At 45.8% G+C, this 12,518-nt stretch overlaps 1 protein-coding gene across 1 annotated transcript in view; it reads left to right on the top strand.

Moving 5' to 3' along the window:
* Positions 1-573: 573 nt before the first annotated feature.
* LRIG2 (leucine rich repeats and immunoglobulin like domains 2) overlaps positions 574-12,518 on the top strand; it is a 46,555-nt gene continuing 34,610 nt past the window's right edge. Inside the window, exon 1 of the mRNA XM_075910279.1 lies at positions 574-808. Within this exon, the coding sequence (XP_075766394.1) occupies positions 621-808 (188 nt within the window). The 5' untranslated portion in view covers positions 574-620. The remainder of the gene's footprint in view (positions 809-12,518) is intronic.

Raw genomic sequence — 12,518 nt, 5'->3', positions numbered from 1 at the left:
CGGCAAAAGCTGGGAGGAGAATACCGGATGAAAGGTTGCTCTGTGACTGTTCCTCCCTGGTGTCACGTGCCCGTGCAGAGCTCCCCTGGCAGCGTCCAGGGCTCCATGGGCAGCTTTGAGGAGCCGCGGGCGCTGTCCGGGGTTCTCTGCTCGGTGTCCCCGCCCGGCTCCCTCGTTTAACCGCACCCCCACCCTGTTTGTCATTATGTGTCCCTCGGGATCAGTCGTCCCTCCTGCAAGCGGGGGGAGGGGCTCTTAGCAGTGGGCGGGTTTTCAGGCTCCCCTACAGCAAAGGGGTTGCGCCCGTTCTCCCACCTTGGAGCCAAGGCCCTGCCCACGGCTTGAAGCTCCACCCCCTCCCCAGGCTGGCTCCTCCCACTTGAGCTGTCACTCTCCAGCCTCCTCCCCCCCTCCGCGAGCGCTCAACTCGTCTCCTCCCCCTCCCTCCGCTCTTGGCTCCTCCCGCTTCAGGTGCCTGGCGGAAGCCCCGCCCCCTGCTGCCTCTCGCCGCCTCCCCACCTGGCTGGCCTCGCCGCCCCGCCCCCCGTGCGCGCTGAGGTCAGCGCGGCGACCCGGCCTGCGTGCGCCCCGAGCCGCCTGGGGCAGGCCGCGGCCGGAGGATGCGCGCGGCGGGGTCCCCGCGCGGGGCGCTGCCCCTGCTGCTGCCGCTGCTGCTGGCGGTCTGCGCGGCCCGCGCCCCGCCCGCCCCGGCCTGCGCCGCGCCCTGCTCCTGCCGCCGCGGCCTGCTGGACTGCAGCCGCCAGCGCCTGCCGGGCCCGCCGCCGCTGCCCGCCGGCACCACGGGCCTGTGAGTGGGGGCGTTGCTAGGGGTCCGTTGGGGGGGCCGTTGGTAGGGGGGGCGTTGCTGGGGGGCCGTTGCTGGGGGGGTCGTTGCTAGGGGGCGTTGCTAGGCGGTCCGTTGGGGGGGCCGTTGCTAGGGGGGGCGTTGCTAGGGGTCCGTTGGGGGGGCCGTTGGTGGGGGGGCGTTGCTAGAGGTCCGTTGCTGGGGGGGGCGTTGCTAGGGGGCGTTGCTAGGGGTCCGTTGGGGGGGCTGTTGCTGGGGGGCTGTTGCTATGGCGCCCGGCGCGCGGACGCTCCCCCGGCCGTTAGTTCTGCCGGCCCGCGCGGCGGCCCCGCACACGCCCCTGGGAAGCCGCCCGCGGGGAGGGCTCGGCTGCTGCGTGCGGAGCTCGCCGGAGAGCCCAGGGCAGTGGCGGTGTCCGCAGCGGGAGGGGGTGCAGATGGGCACCCCGTGCCCCTCCCGCCGGCCCGCGGACGTGTAACCCCCCCCCCCCCCCGCGCAGCTATGGCCGGGGGGCGTCTCGCTGGCTTGGGCGGGCTGCCCCCTCGACATCCGCGGGCCCCGCCTCGGCAGCTCGGGTCTGCGTGGCCGCGGCAGAGATGGACTTTGTGTCTGCGCGGGGCGCTCTCCCTGCTGTAGTCGGGACACATCCGAGCGGCCAGGCCAAGGCCCGCCCGGCCCAGTGTCCTGTCTGCCCAGGGGGTGGATCGCACCCTCAGCAAGTTAGCAGATGACAATGAGTGGGGGCTGGTCTTGATGGCCTCCTGAGGTCCCTGCCTGCTCTAGGATTCTGAGAGATGCTGGAGGGCAGGGAGGGGGTCCAGAGTGACCTGCACAGATTAGAGAATTGGGCCAAAAGAAATCTGATGAGGTTCAACAAAGACAAGTGCAGAGTCCTGCCCTTGGGACGGAAGAATCCCAAGCATTGTTACAGGCTGGGGATCAAATGGCTAAGTAGTAGTTCTGCAGAAAAGGACCTGGGGATTACAGTGGATGAGAAGCTGGATATGAGTCAACAGGGCGCCCTTGTAGCCAAAAGGGCTAATGGCATATTACGTTTCATTAGGAGGAGCATTGCCAGCAGATCCAGAGAAGTGATTATTCTCCTTTATTCGGCTCTGGTGAGACCACATCTGGAGTATTGTGTTCAGTTCTGAGCCCCCCATTACAGAAAGGATGTGGAGGGGGTCCTGTGGAGGGCGACCAAAATGATGAGGGGGCTGGTGCGCATGACCTATGAGGAGAGACTGAGGGATTTGGGTTTGTTTAGTCTGTAGAAGAGACAAGTGAGGGGCGATTTGAGAGCAGCCTCCAACTATCTGGGGGGGTGGAATTCCAAAGAGGATGGAGAAAGGCTTTTCACAGTAATGATGAATGGCAGAACAAGGAGCAGTGGTCTCAAGTTACAGTGGGAGAGGTCTAGATTGGATATTAAGGAAAAGCTATTTCGCTAGGAGGGTAGTGAAGCATTGCAATGGGTTACCTAGGGAGCTGGTAGAATCTCCATCCCTAGAGGTTTTGAAGTCTTGGCTTGACAAAGCCCTGACTGGGTTGATTTAGTTGGGATTGGTCTTGCCTTGGGCAGGGGCCTGGACTTGATGACCTCTTGAGGTCTCTTCCAGTTCTATGATTCAGAGGGAGGGAACACAACAGGTAATCCTCACGGGATCCCTCTCCTGTTACCCACCTCCAGGCAAACAGAGGCTAGGGATACTATTCCTACCCATCCTGGCTCATAGCTTTTGATGGACCTAACTTTCATGACTCTGTCTAGCTCTTTGAACTACATTCCCTGATGGAGGGATCAGGGCCTGCTAAATTCTCCCTTGCTCCCCGTTAAGCTGAATAAAACAGTTGCATAGCTGTCAAAGCAGCTAGCAGTTTCTTTCCTCTCAAATGAAATAAACAAATTCTGCTTAGCAGAGTTTTGGAAAAGCATTGTGGTTCTATATGGTTTCATTGTCAAATGTGTCCTGCTTCTCAAACTTTGTTTATCCAGGGAATTAACTCTTAATGATAGCTCATCTTCCAAAATATATAGGGAACCTACGTTATTAATAGATTACAGAAAGTATTGCTTAGCAATAGAAAGGTGTTTTGAAATAATGCTGCATCGTAATGTATATAATCTTATATCTGGGGGAAAGGAGAGAGATTGTACTGTTGTGGCTGAGAAACTGATGCTAATCATTAGTATTGTATTACTATAAAGTGCAAATTTGCTTTGCTCAACTGCCAAGAGAGGTAGGTGTATTGTGTGGAGTTGCTGGTGTTCTTCTGATGGAGAAGAGTGTAAATGGATGTTAGGTACCTTAACTACTTTTGTACGTATGGGCCAGAGTAAAAGAATGGGCAAGACCCGGTCATGAACCAAAAAATTGCTCCTTTTCCCCTATGTAGTTTAGGTCCAGTTGTCTTATATTGGGTTAATGAAAGGCAAATTTAAACGCTCCAAACTGTTTAATAACCTCTTTCTTTCACAGCCCGTGGTACAAGGTGGTGATGTGAAATGGGTAATGCTTACCAGTTCAGATTTACAGGAATCCTATGAGGGCTGGAGCAGCTTCCCACCTGTTGGGGGCTGCTCCAGCCTCACAGAGAACCCTGCTCTCAACCAGAGCTGCCTCTTATCTGTCTGTGGGAAGCCCAGGTGCCCTGCAGGCAGGTGCTGCTCTGGTGGGGGCTGGAAACTGACAGCCAGCCCTAGTGGAGCGCTGGGAGCAGGAGCCCTGCTAGCTGGGGGCTGCTCTTGCTGGGCTAGTGCAGACCCCAGCCTGGATCCCGCTAAGTTGGTTGACCAGATATTCCCCTTTAATACATTCTTCCCAAAGGCCTGAGCCTTATTCTCCTTCACACTGTCAGCTTTTCCCTGGAAAATATTCCGTAGACTAGGGATGTTAGATATCATGTAATTTAAGAGCTGTGTAACCAAATGAAATCTTAAGGGTTACACGTCTTTTTGATAGTCCCTGGGGGCAGGACCAGCAGCCAGTGTGCTCCTGGCTCCATACTATAGACTTTTTAATTTTCTGTGCCAGCAGTCTGGATCTGGTTTTTGGCATTTTGGTTTTTTAGGTGGAACCCATCTTTTCTGTGCAGGCACCTCCTTTTCCAAAAGTTCCCAGTCCCTCACTTAATCTAAAACTCTCCTTCCCACATCATCATCTTACCCAGGCATTTAGACCTTTTAATTCTGCCTGTTGTTTTGGCCCTGTGTGGAGCTGTAGGCATTTCAAAGAATGTTACCATGGAGGTCTTGGATTGCAATCTGTAATCTAGCAGATTAAAGATGGTCTCCAAGTCTTCCCTCCAACCTCACCCCATGTCATTGGTACCCACACATAACATTACTACTGTCTCCTCTCCAGCACTGAACGCACATCTCTCTCCCTCTCACTTGTGAGATCCACAACTTTTGCACCTGGCAGGCACCTTACCATGCAGTTCTCCTGATCATCATAAACCAACTATTTATACTTCTAATAATGAAATGAGCAACACAGAGGCTGTCAGACTGAGGTGGAATTGCTCTGTGGTGTGCTTGAAAGTCTAATTGTTAGACACCATTTATTAAATACTAATAATCTTTGCATAATTCTTCCTGTCATATGGAGGAGGGGTAATACCACAATGGTATTTAGGCACCTAACTTCGTTTGCAAACCATGGACATTCAGAATCTCATTTGTGGATTTGGGCCAGAATTTGAGGGAAATCAAATGCCCTTGTGTGTAAAAGAATGTGTAGGCCTTAGGGACCAAAATATTCTCTCTATTTCTCCATGTAGTTTAGGCCCAGTTGTCTTACATTGGATTGGTGAATGGAGAATTTAAGTGCTCCAAACTATTTAATAAAAGCAGCGAGGAGTCCTGTGGCACCTTATAGACTAACTGAAGTGTTGGAGCATAAGCTTTTGTGGGCAAAGACCCACTTCGTCAGATGCATGTAGTGGAAATTTCCAGAGGCAGGTATAAATATGCAGGCCAGAATCAGGTTGGAGATGACAAGGTGGATCCAATCAGGGAGGATGAGGCCCACTTCTAGTAGCTAATCTGGAGGTGTGAATTCCAAGAGAGGAGAAGCTGCTTTTGTAGTTAGCAAACCATTCACAGTCTTTGTTTAATTCAGAGTTGATTGTGTCAAACTTGAAGATGAACTGTAGCTCAGCAGTTTCTCTTTGAAGTCTGGTCCTGAAGTTTTTTTGCTGCAGGATGGCTACCTTTAGATCTGCAATTGTGTGTCCAGGGAGATTGAAGTGTTCCCCTACAGGTTTTTGTATGTTGCCATTCCTAATATCTGATTTGTGTCCATTGATTCTTTTACGTAGGGACTGTCCAGTTTGGCCGATGTATATAGCAGTGGGGCATTGTTGGCACATGATGGTATATATTATGTTAGTAGATGAGCAGGAGAATGAACCAATAACAGTATGGCTGATCTGGTTAGGTCCTGTGATGGTGTTGCTGGTGTATATATGTGGGCAGAGTTGGCACCGAGGTTTGTTGCATGGATTGGTTCCTGAGTTAGTTATTATGGTGCGGTGTGTAGTTGCTGGTGAGAATATGCTTCATGTTGGTGGGTTGTCTGTGGGCAAGGACTGACCTGCCTCCCAAGGCCTGTGAAAGTGAGGGATCATTGTCCAGGATGGTTGGTAGATCACTAATGATGCGTTGGAGAAGTTTTAGCTGAGGACTTGTAGCCAGACACGAACCCCGTCTTGGTTTCCGCCCTCCCCCCCCCCCCCCCCCCCCCCCCCCCCCAGAGAGCAAGAGAGAGAGAGAGAGGCAGTCAGCCATTGATGCCCTGGGAACACAGGTGTGCTGCCTGTCCCTGACTCTACCATAAACAGAAACCAGACAGTAAATGGGCTAGCTGACGACCCGGGGCCTCCCGTCGCCCTGATGGCTAGTACCAGTAATTGACATGCCTGCACTGTCCCAGGAGAGGAATCTTCGCCCATCACATACCAGAGGTGCCCATTGTCTGCATTTTCCCAGGTGTGAATTATGCTTTGCACCCTTCATGGGAAACTTGGCATTCAAAGCCATTTTTTCTAATTGGCCACTTGAGACCAGGAAGAAGCCTACATGACCCGAGGGGTATAGTAGCCCACCCCATTTGAGCTCCAATCATCTATACCTGCTTGCAGGTATTGATTGTCTCCCGAGGTCTGTGGGATGCCCAACCTCGCCCTACTTCTTCCCAAGAGATTGAGAGAAAGATGCTGGCCACGCCAAGTCTGGAACGCAGGGGTGAGAATTATACCTGTTATGTGTCTATTTTGCATGCGTTTAATAAGAGCTCAGAGAACCAAAGGGGTTTCATGGTACCTATTAGTGACTTATTAGTGTAATTTCTGTCCTGTCCTTTGTAGTGGCTGTGTTATCTGTAACACAGCAACAGCATTTAACTACTAAGTTTACCCTGTAACAATAAAATAGTAACTGTTTAAGCTTTAACCTGACTCCTTCAGTTGCTGTAACAGAACCGAGCACAATTTAAAAGAACTTCAGCCGGTCATAAGGGACTCACTGCCCTGACCGTAGGCTGACAGGACTGTAGGTGATGGCCAGTGGTGTTCTGTTGGTTTCTTTCTTGGGCTTGTCCCATAGCAGGAGACTTCTGGGTACACGTCTGGCTCTGTCAATCTGTCTCCTCACTTCCTCGTGTGGGTATCGTAGTTTACAGAATGCTTGTTGAAGATCTTGTAGGTGTAGGCCTCTGAGGGGTTGGAGCATATGCGGTTGTACCTCAGTGCTTGGCTGTAAACAATGGATCGTGTGGTGTGTCCAGGATGGAAGCTGGAGGCATGCAGGTAAGCATAGCAGTTGGTAGGTTTTCGGTATAGGGTGGTATTGATGTGACCGTCATTTATTTGCACCGTGGTGTCCAGGAAATGAACCTCTCGTGTAGACTGGTCCATGCTGAGGTTGATGGTGGGGTGGAAGCTGTTGAAATCGTGGTGAAATTCTTCCAGAGACTCCTTCCAATGGGTCCAGATGATGAAGATGTCATCGATGTAGCGTAGGTAGAGAAGGGGTGTAAGTGGATGAGAGCTGAGGAAGCGTTGTTCCAGGTCAGCTATAACATTGTTGGCGTATTGTGGGGCCATGCGGGTGCCCATAGCAGTGCCACTGGTCTGGAGGTATATATTGTCACCAAATCTGAAATAGTTATGTGTGAGGATAAATTCACAGAGTTCAGCCACCAGTTGTGCTGTGGCATCATCAGGGATACTGTTCCTGACAGCTTGTACTCCATCTGCATGTGGGATGTTTGTGTAGAGAACCTCTACATCCATGGTGGCTAGGATGGTGTTTTCTGGAAGATCACCAATGCATTGTAGTTTTCTCAGGAAATCCATACTATCACAGAGGTAACTGGGAGTGCTGGTGGCATAGGGTTTGAGTAGAGAGTCTACATAGCCAGCCAGTCCTTCAATGAGAGTGCCAATGCCCGAGATGATGGGGCATCTGGGATTTCCAGGTTTGTGGATCTTGGGTAATAGAACAATCCTGGTCGGGGCTCTAAGGGTGTGTCTATTTGTTCCTGTGCTTGTGTAAGGAGTGTCTTGAGCAGATGGTGCAGTTTCTTAGTGTATTCCTTAGTGAGATCTGAGGAAAGAGGCCTGTAGAATTTGGTATTAGAGAGTTGTCTGGCAGCCTCCTTTAGGTAGACAGGCCTGTTCATGATGACAACAGCACCTCCTTTGTCAGCCTCTTTGATTATAATGTCAGAGTTGTTCCGGAGGCTGTGGATGGCATTGCGTTCTGCACGACTGAGATCTATTTAATAACATCCGTTTGGAAGATGACTATGAAACCCATATTCAAATATCTGTAACAAGTTCTGAAATTTCATAACTTATGTCCATAATCATAAACAAGACTTGCCTATGAAATGTTGTAGCTCTGGCAGGAATCAAGGATCTGAACTGTGGAAAAAAAGTAGGGCATGTCTCAGTTAACATGCTCTGTCTTCTGTTCACTCCCCTGTAGGTAAGTAATGCAATACAAACGGTATGTTTTCTTTTGTAAACAAATAGGAATTGTTAAAGAAAAACTACAAAGTTGAGTTCAGTACCAGCTACAGCTTGCTAACCATGCTATTGTAAGAGTTAATAAACCTTGAAAACCACTGCCAGTGGGGTTTTTTGGGAATGCCTCAAACTTTTTCCAAGGAAAGTATTCTGTTCCTGAAGAATAACTATAATTCATCAGGTAGCTAATCCCCAAAACTGAACAAAAGCCTTCTGTTTTATTAAATGAGGGCAGGTTTTCTAGTTTACAAAAGTACGTATGTGGTTCTCCAAGCAGATAAAGGGGTGTGTTTTAAAACCTTCATGCAGAATGCAATGCGAAGAAGTGTTGTTGGCTCCTTTGCAAGATTGTGCAATCTGACAACTGCTGTAAACAATAATTAAGTGTGTTTTGTCTGTTATGGCTTTCAGGAGTTTGGCACAAAAAGCATGTAGGGCAAGGAAAGTCTTTTTATTCTTTTACTAACTACTCTAAATATTCAGGATCCAAACATGGGGTCTGCCTCTTCTTGTAAATGTGAATTACTTTAAGGCCCATAAATTATCATCTTACTCTTTGCATAAAAATTTCCCGACCAATTGGCAGATAAAGCTTCAAGCAGTCTGTTTTTTATTAGACAAGTGAGTGAGTCCTAAAAACGTGGGTTTGTGGTGAAGTGTTCAGAAAGACATAATTCCATATGCTTCTTTTGTCTCATAATGGAGGGAGAACCTGTGATGAAATATGTCTAGTACTGATTAGATTCCATAGTTTGTGTGAAGACAGACTCCAAAAAGCTAAAGATAACTCTTTTCAAAGGGTTTTAAAAGGTAGTTGGGCAGGTAGGTGTGTGTGGTGGGAGGGGGGGGTCAAATGTTTTTATAACTCTCAGAACACTGGGGAAGTGCAAAAGGACTGGAAGAAAGCTAAAGCTGTGCAGGTACTGGAAAAGGCTGAACAGGGTAAGCCTGAGAGCCTGACTTGAATCTTGGGACATGGGGGCGAAGGGAATAATGAAACAGCTGATTCAGAACTCCATCAAGCAATTATTAAGATTAATATAATGTGATTGTGGATTTATGGGAAATAGATCTGGTCAAACTTACATTTTGAGATTGCAGGTTTGATCAATAGAATAGTATTGATTTCATATACTTACATTTCTGTAAGGCATTTAATTTGGTACTGTACAGCAATTTGATTCAAACTAAAATGAGACAAAATCAACACACATTAAATGAATTAAACTGGATAATACATGGATTTCATAAATGTAACTGTAAACGAGGAATCATCAGTATTCTATGCCTCTAGTGGGGCCCTATTCTGTTTAATCAGTGTGTCGGAAGAAAACAATCATTGATGAAAGTTTGCAAATGACTCAAAGATTGGGGGAATGATATATAACACAGAAGTCTCTTTCAGATCAATATGAATTGCTCAGTAGTCTGGGCACACTTTAAAAAAAAAAAAAAAAATAGAAGGCACAGATTGAACCTCTCTAGTTCGACATTATCTAGTCCTGCAAGGTCTGTGGCCTGTCATGATTTTAGTTAGATCAATGTCCACTTATCATTGATGTGGCCAAGTGTCCTGCAGTTCCATAAAGTTTGTTTACAGCCTCCAGTCCTGGCTCTCAGGGTTATTTGCTGTTATTTTGTTCTAATTTACCCCTCAATGTCTTCTAAGAATCTAGTAAGCAGTGAAACTGTTGGTAATGCTACTAAACAATATTGACCTCCTGTGGTTTGGCAAATTCTCTGGTTCAGCACTGGTTAAGTCCCCAGAGTGCTGGACTAGCGAGGTTTAACCTGTATTTTCAGTGGTAATTGGGTAACATTTTTCAGCCAAAATGTTTTGGGAGAAAAGTTTGGCGACCCCAAAAGTTTATAAGTTATATAAACTTATCTGTTGCAATGACTTGTTTGTCAAAGGGAAAAATATTTTGAATATTTAGTTGGACACTGTTTTCAAAACAATATTTTTGGGGGAGGGATTGGCTTGAAATAGCACTTTACTTCAAAATTTTTATTTATACAATATTAAAAATCAAGATATAAAAATAGTCAAAACATTTAGGAGTTTAAAACAAAACACTTGGCGGGACTGTAAGCATGCTTTTGACTCTTTAATCAACTGACTTCTTTTTAAAGTTCAGCTTGAAATGACTTTTTGTTGACTTCTCAGAATTTCCAGCTAACTGAAACATTTATTCTCACAGTTCTAGTTCTCACAGTATGGCCAAATGCAAGGTCAAGGTGATATATAGAAAAAGAGAATGTAAGCCATATGTATGGGGTGAGGGAGACTCATCCTGGTATAGAGTCTGGAAAAAGATGGAAGGGGGATCATGATGCATAAGTAGCTGAAGATGAACTTCTACTGTGACTCTCACTAAAGGGACTAATATGGTTCTTGAATGTATGAATAGAGACTATCAAATAGAAGCAGACGATCTTGTTACCTCTGAGTGGCATTGGTGAAACACTATAGAATATTAGGTCCAATTCGGATCTTCACAACTCAGAAAGGAAGTTGAAAAAATGAAGAGCTCAGAGAAGCTACAGGGTGATGAAGATTAGAGGACAAGCCTTACAGTAAAAGACTTGATCTCACTCCATATCAAAGAGAATGTTAAGGAATGACTTGATTCGTCTGTAAGTACTTGAATGGGAAATAGAAATTTAATAATAGAGATCTCTTCAATCCAACATACAAAGGTATAACAAAATCCAATGGTTGGAAATTGAAGCTAGACAAACAATATTCAGAAATAAGGTACACATTTGTAAGTTAGGGTACGTTAGCAGAGGCCATGGCAGTTTCTCCATAATTTAAAACCTGATTTTTTTTTTTTTAAGAGCATTATCAGTTTTCAGATAGAAGTTCTGTAGTTAACCACAGCTACTGGACTTGAAGCAATAAATATGCTGGCAGTCAGACTAGGTGATCCCTAGTGATGATTACTTCTTGTCCTTCCAATTTATGCTGGGCGAAGCATCCATACAGCTGCCATCTATTGGAATGCATTGGCAGATAGTGACATCTGATTTGACATCAAACCAGTGAACTGACATGTATCCATTTTATTGTTCGAGAGAAGATTTGGAGACTTCAGTTCAGCCTGTTCATATGGTTGTGATCAGCTGTAGTTTACAATATATTTTCCACACGGTGTGAACTTCGGACTGCATATATATCATTAAACTATATCAGATGTTAAATATTATATGCGTAAGCAATGGGAATACTGTGGTCACATCAGATTCCAACATCTACTTATTCAATTCAGTTGGATTTGGATAGTTCTCTGGGATTTATAAAGACCCTTTGATATGTGTATTTCCTCTTATTTACTTAATAGATGAACAAACAGTTTAGCTCATAATGAATGTTTAGATGACTTTATATACCACACAAGATGAACCTTTAAAATAGTGATTACACAGAACAATGTGCATAATGCAAAACATGAACTTCACAGTGCAAATCAAAGCATATTTAAGACAGCAGATTTTTCAGGACAGGGAAATGCATATTCTACTTAGTTTAGGATGAAAGCAGCAGAAAGTCTTACCTGTATGACTGAATAATTTGTTCATTTGTTTGGAAAGTCAAACTTGTTTGATCACTAAATGTAGAATGGTAGAAAAGCCAAATAATCTATTTGGAAATAAATGGCATAAGCAATAATAGTGGCTAGTTATAAACAGAGTCTCAAAATTATGCTCAGAGGCACCAAATGCAAAAATTCTTGAAAAAGCAAGTAATCGTACGTCAGTATCTAAGTGAAAAACTATTTTGCAATTTGGATTTAGTTCTTAATAAAACACCTTGTTTTAGAACTTTGTAATCGTCTCAATGAAACGAGTCATATCCTTCAGTATAATATCATTTGGTAGACAATGAGAAATTAGTTTGGTAAAACGGTGACCTTTGAGGATCTGATTATATTCAAAATCAAGATGCACTGATCTGATTATATTAAAAATCAAGATGTTGTTATGCTGTGATTAATCTCTGCCCATCATAAAGCAAACTCATTGTTCCACTGCAAATCCCAGCATATTTTTGCAGTAAATCTTTTCTGAATTATTTTCTGGAAAATGATTGATTAGTCTAAACATTTGAATATATCATTTCTTTACATTTTTTTATAACTTCATGAGCATAACTCCTGCTGTGGTACTCCAGGGTTCATTTAATTAGTTTCGTGATATGTAAAATTAAGGAGTATAATGAAATGAAAAATAGTTCAAGCCGGTATCACCAATAGCCTAAAGCAGGAGAGCTGTCTCTGTTCCCAGATTTAATCAGAGAAACTACACAAATCTATAGAAAGGCTAGAGCTGTTCTGCCTAGCCACGCAGGGTAATTCTATATTGGTATTTTCCTAGACGCCTTTTTTCAATGTCTGATTATTTCATGAACTGTTCTAGCCGGCTTGCAAATTGTGGCTCTTAATTAACCAGGCCATTTTGCAGTGTCCATGTTATTTTGAACTGATATGCTATAAATGTTTAATCTAGCACGTAACAGGTTAGATCACAGAAGTCTCTTTGGGGTTGACTCCCAACGTGCTGATCATGACACTGACATCCATCTTCCTGTCTTGCTGGGCCAGATCCTCTGATCTCCCCCAGCCAAGATACAGAGTTGGGGAATGCCTCCTTGCAGCAACACACACTGAACCAGTTC

The sequence above is a fragment of the Pelodiscus sinensis genome, chromosome 27 (genome assembly GCF_049634645.1).
Source record: "Pelodiscus sinensis isolate JC-2024 chromosome 27, ASM4963464v1, whole genome shotgun sequence".
NCBI classification, from domain to species: domain Eukaryota; kingdom Metazoa; phylum Chordata; order Testudines; family Trionychidae; genus Pelodiscus; species Pelodiscus sinensis.
This window is presented reverse-complemented; position numbering and strand designations above follow the sequence as displayed.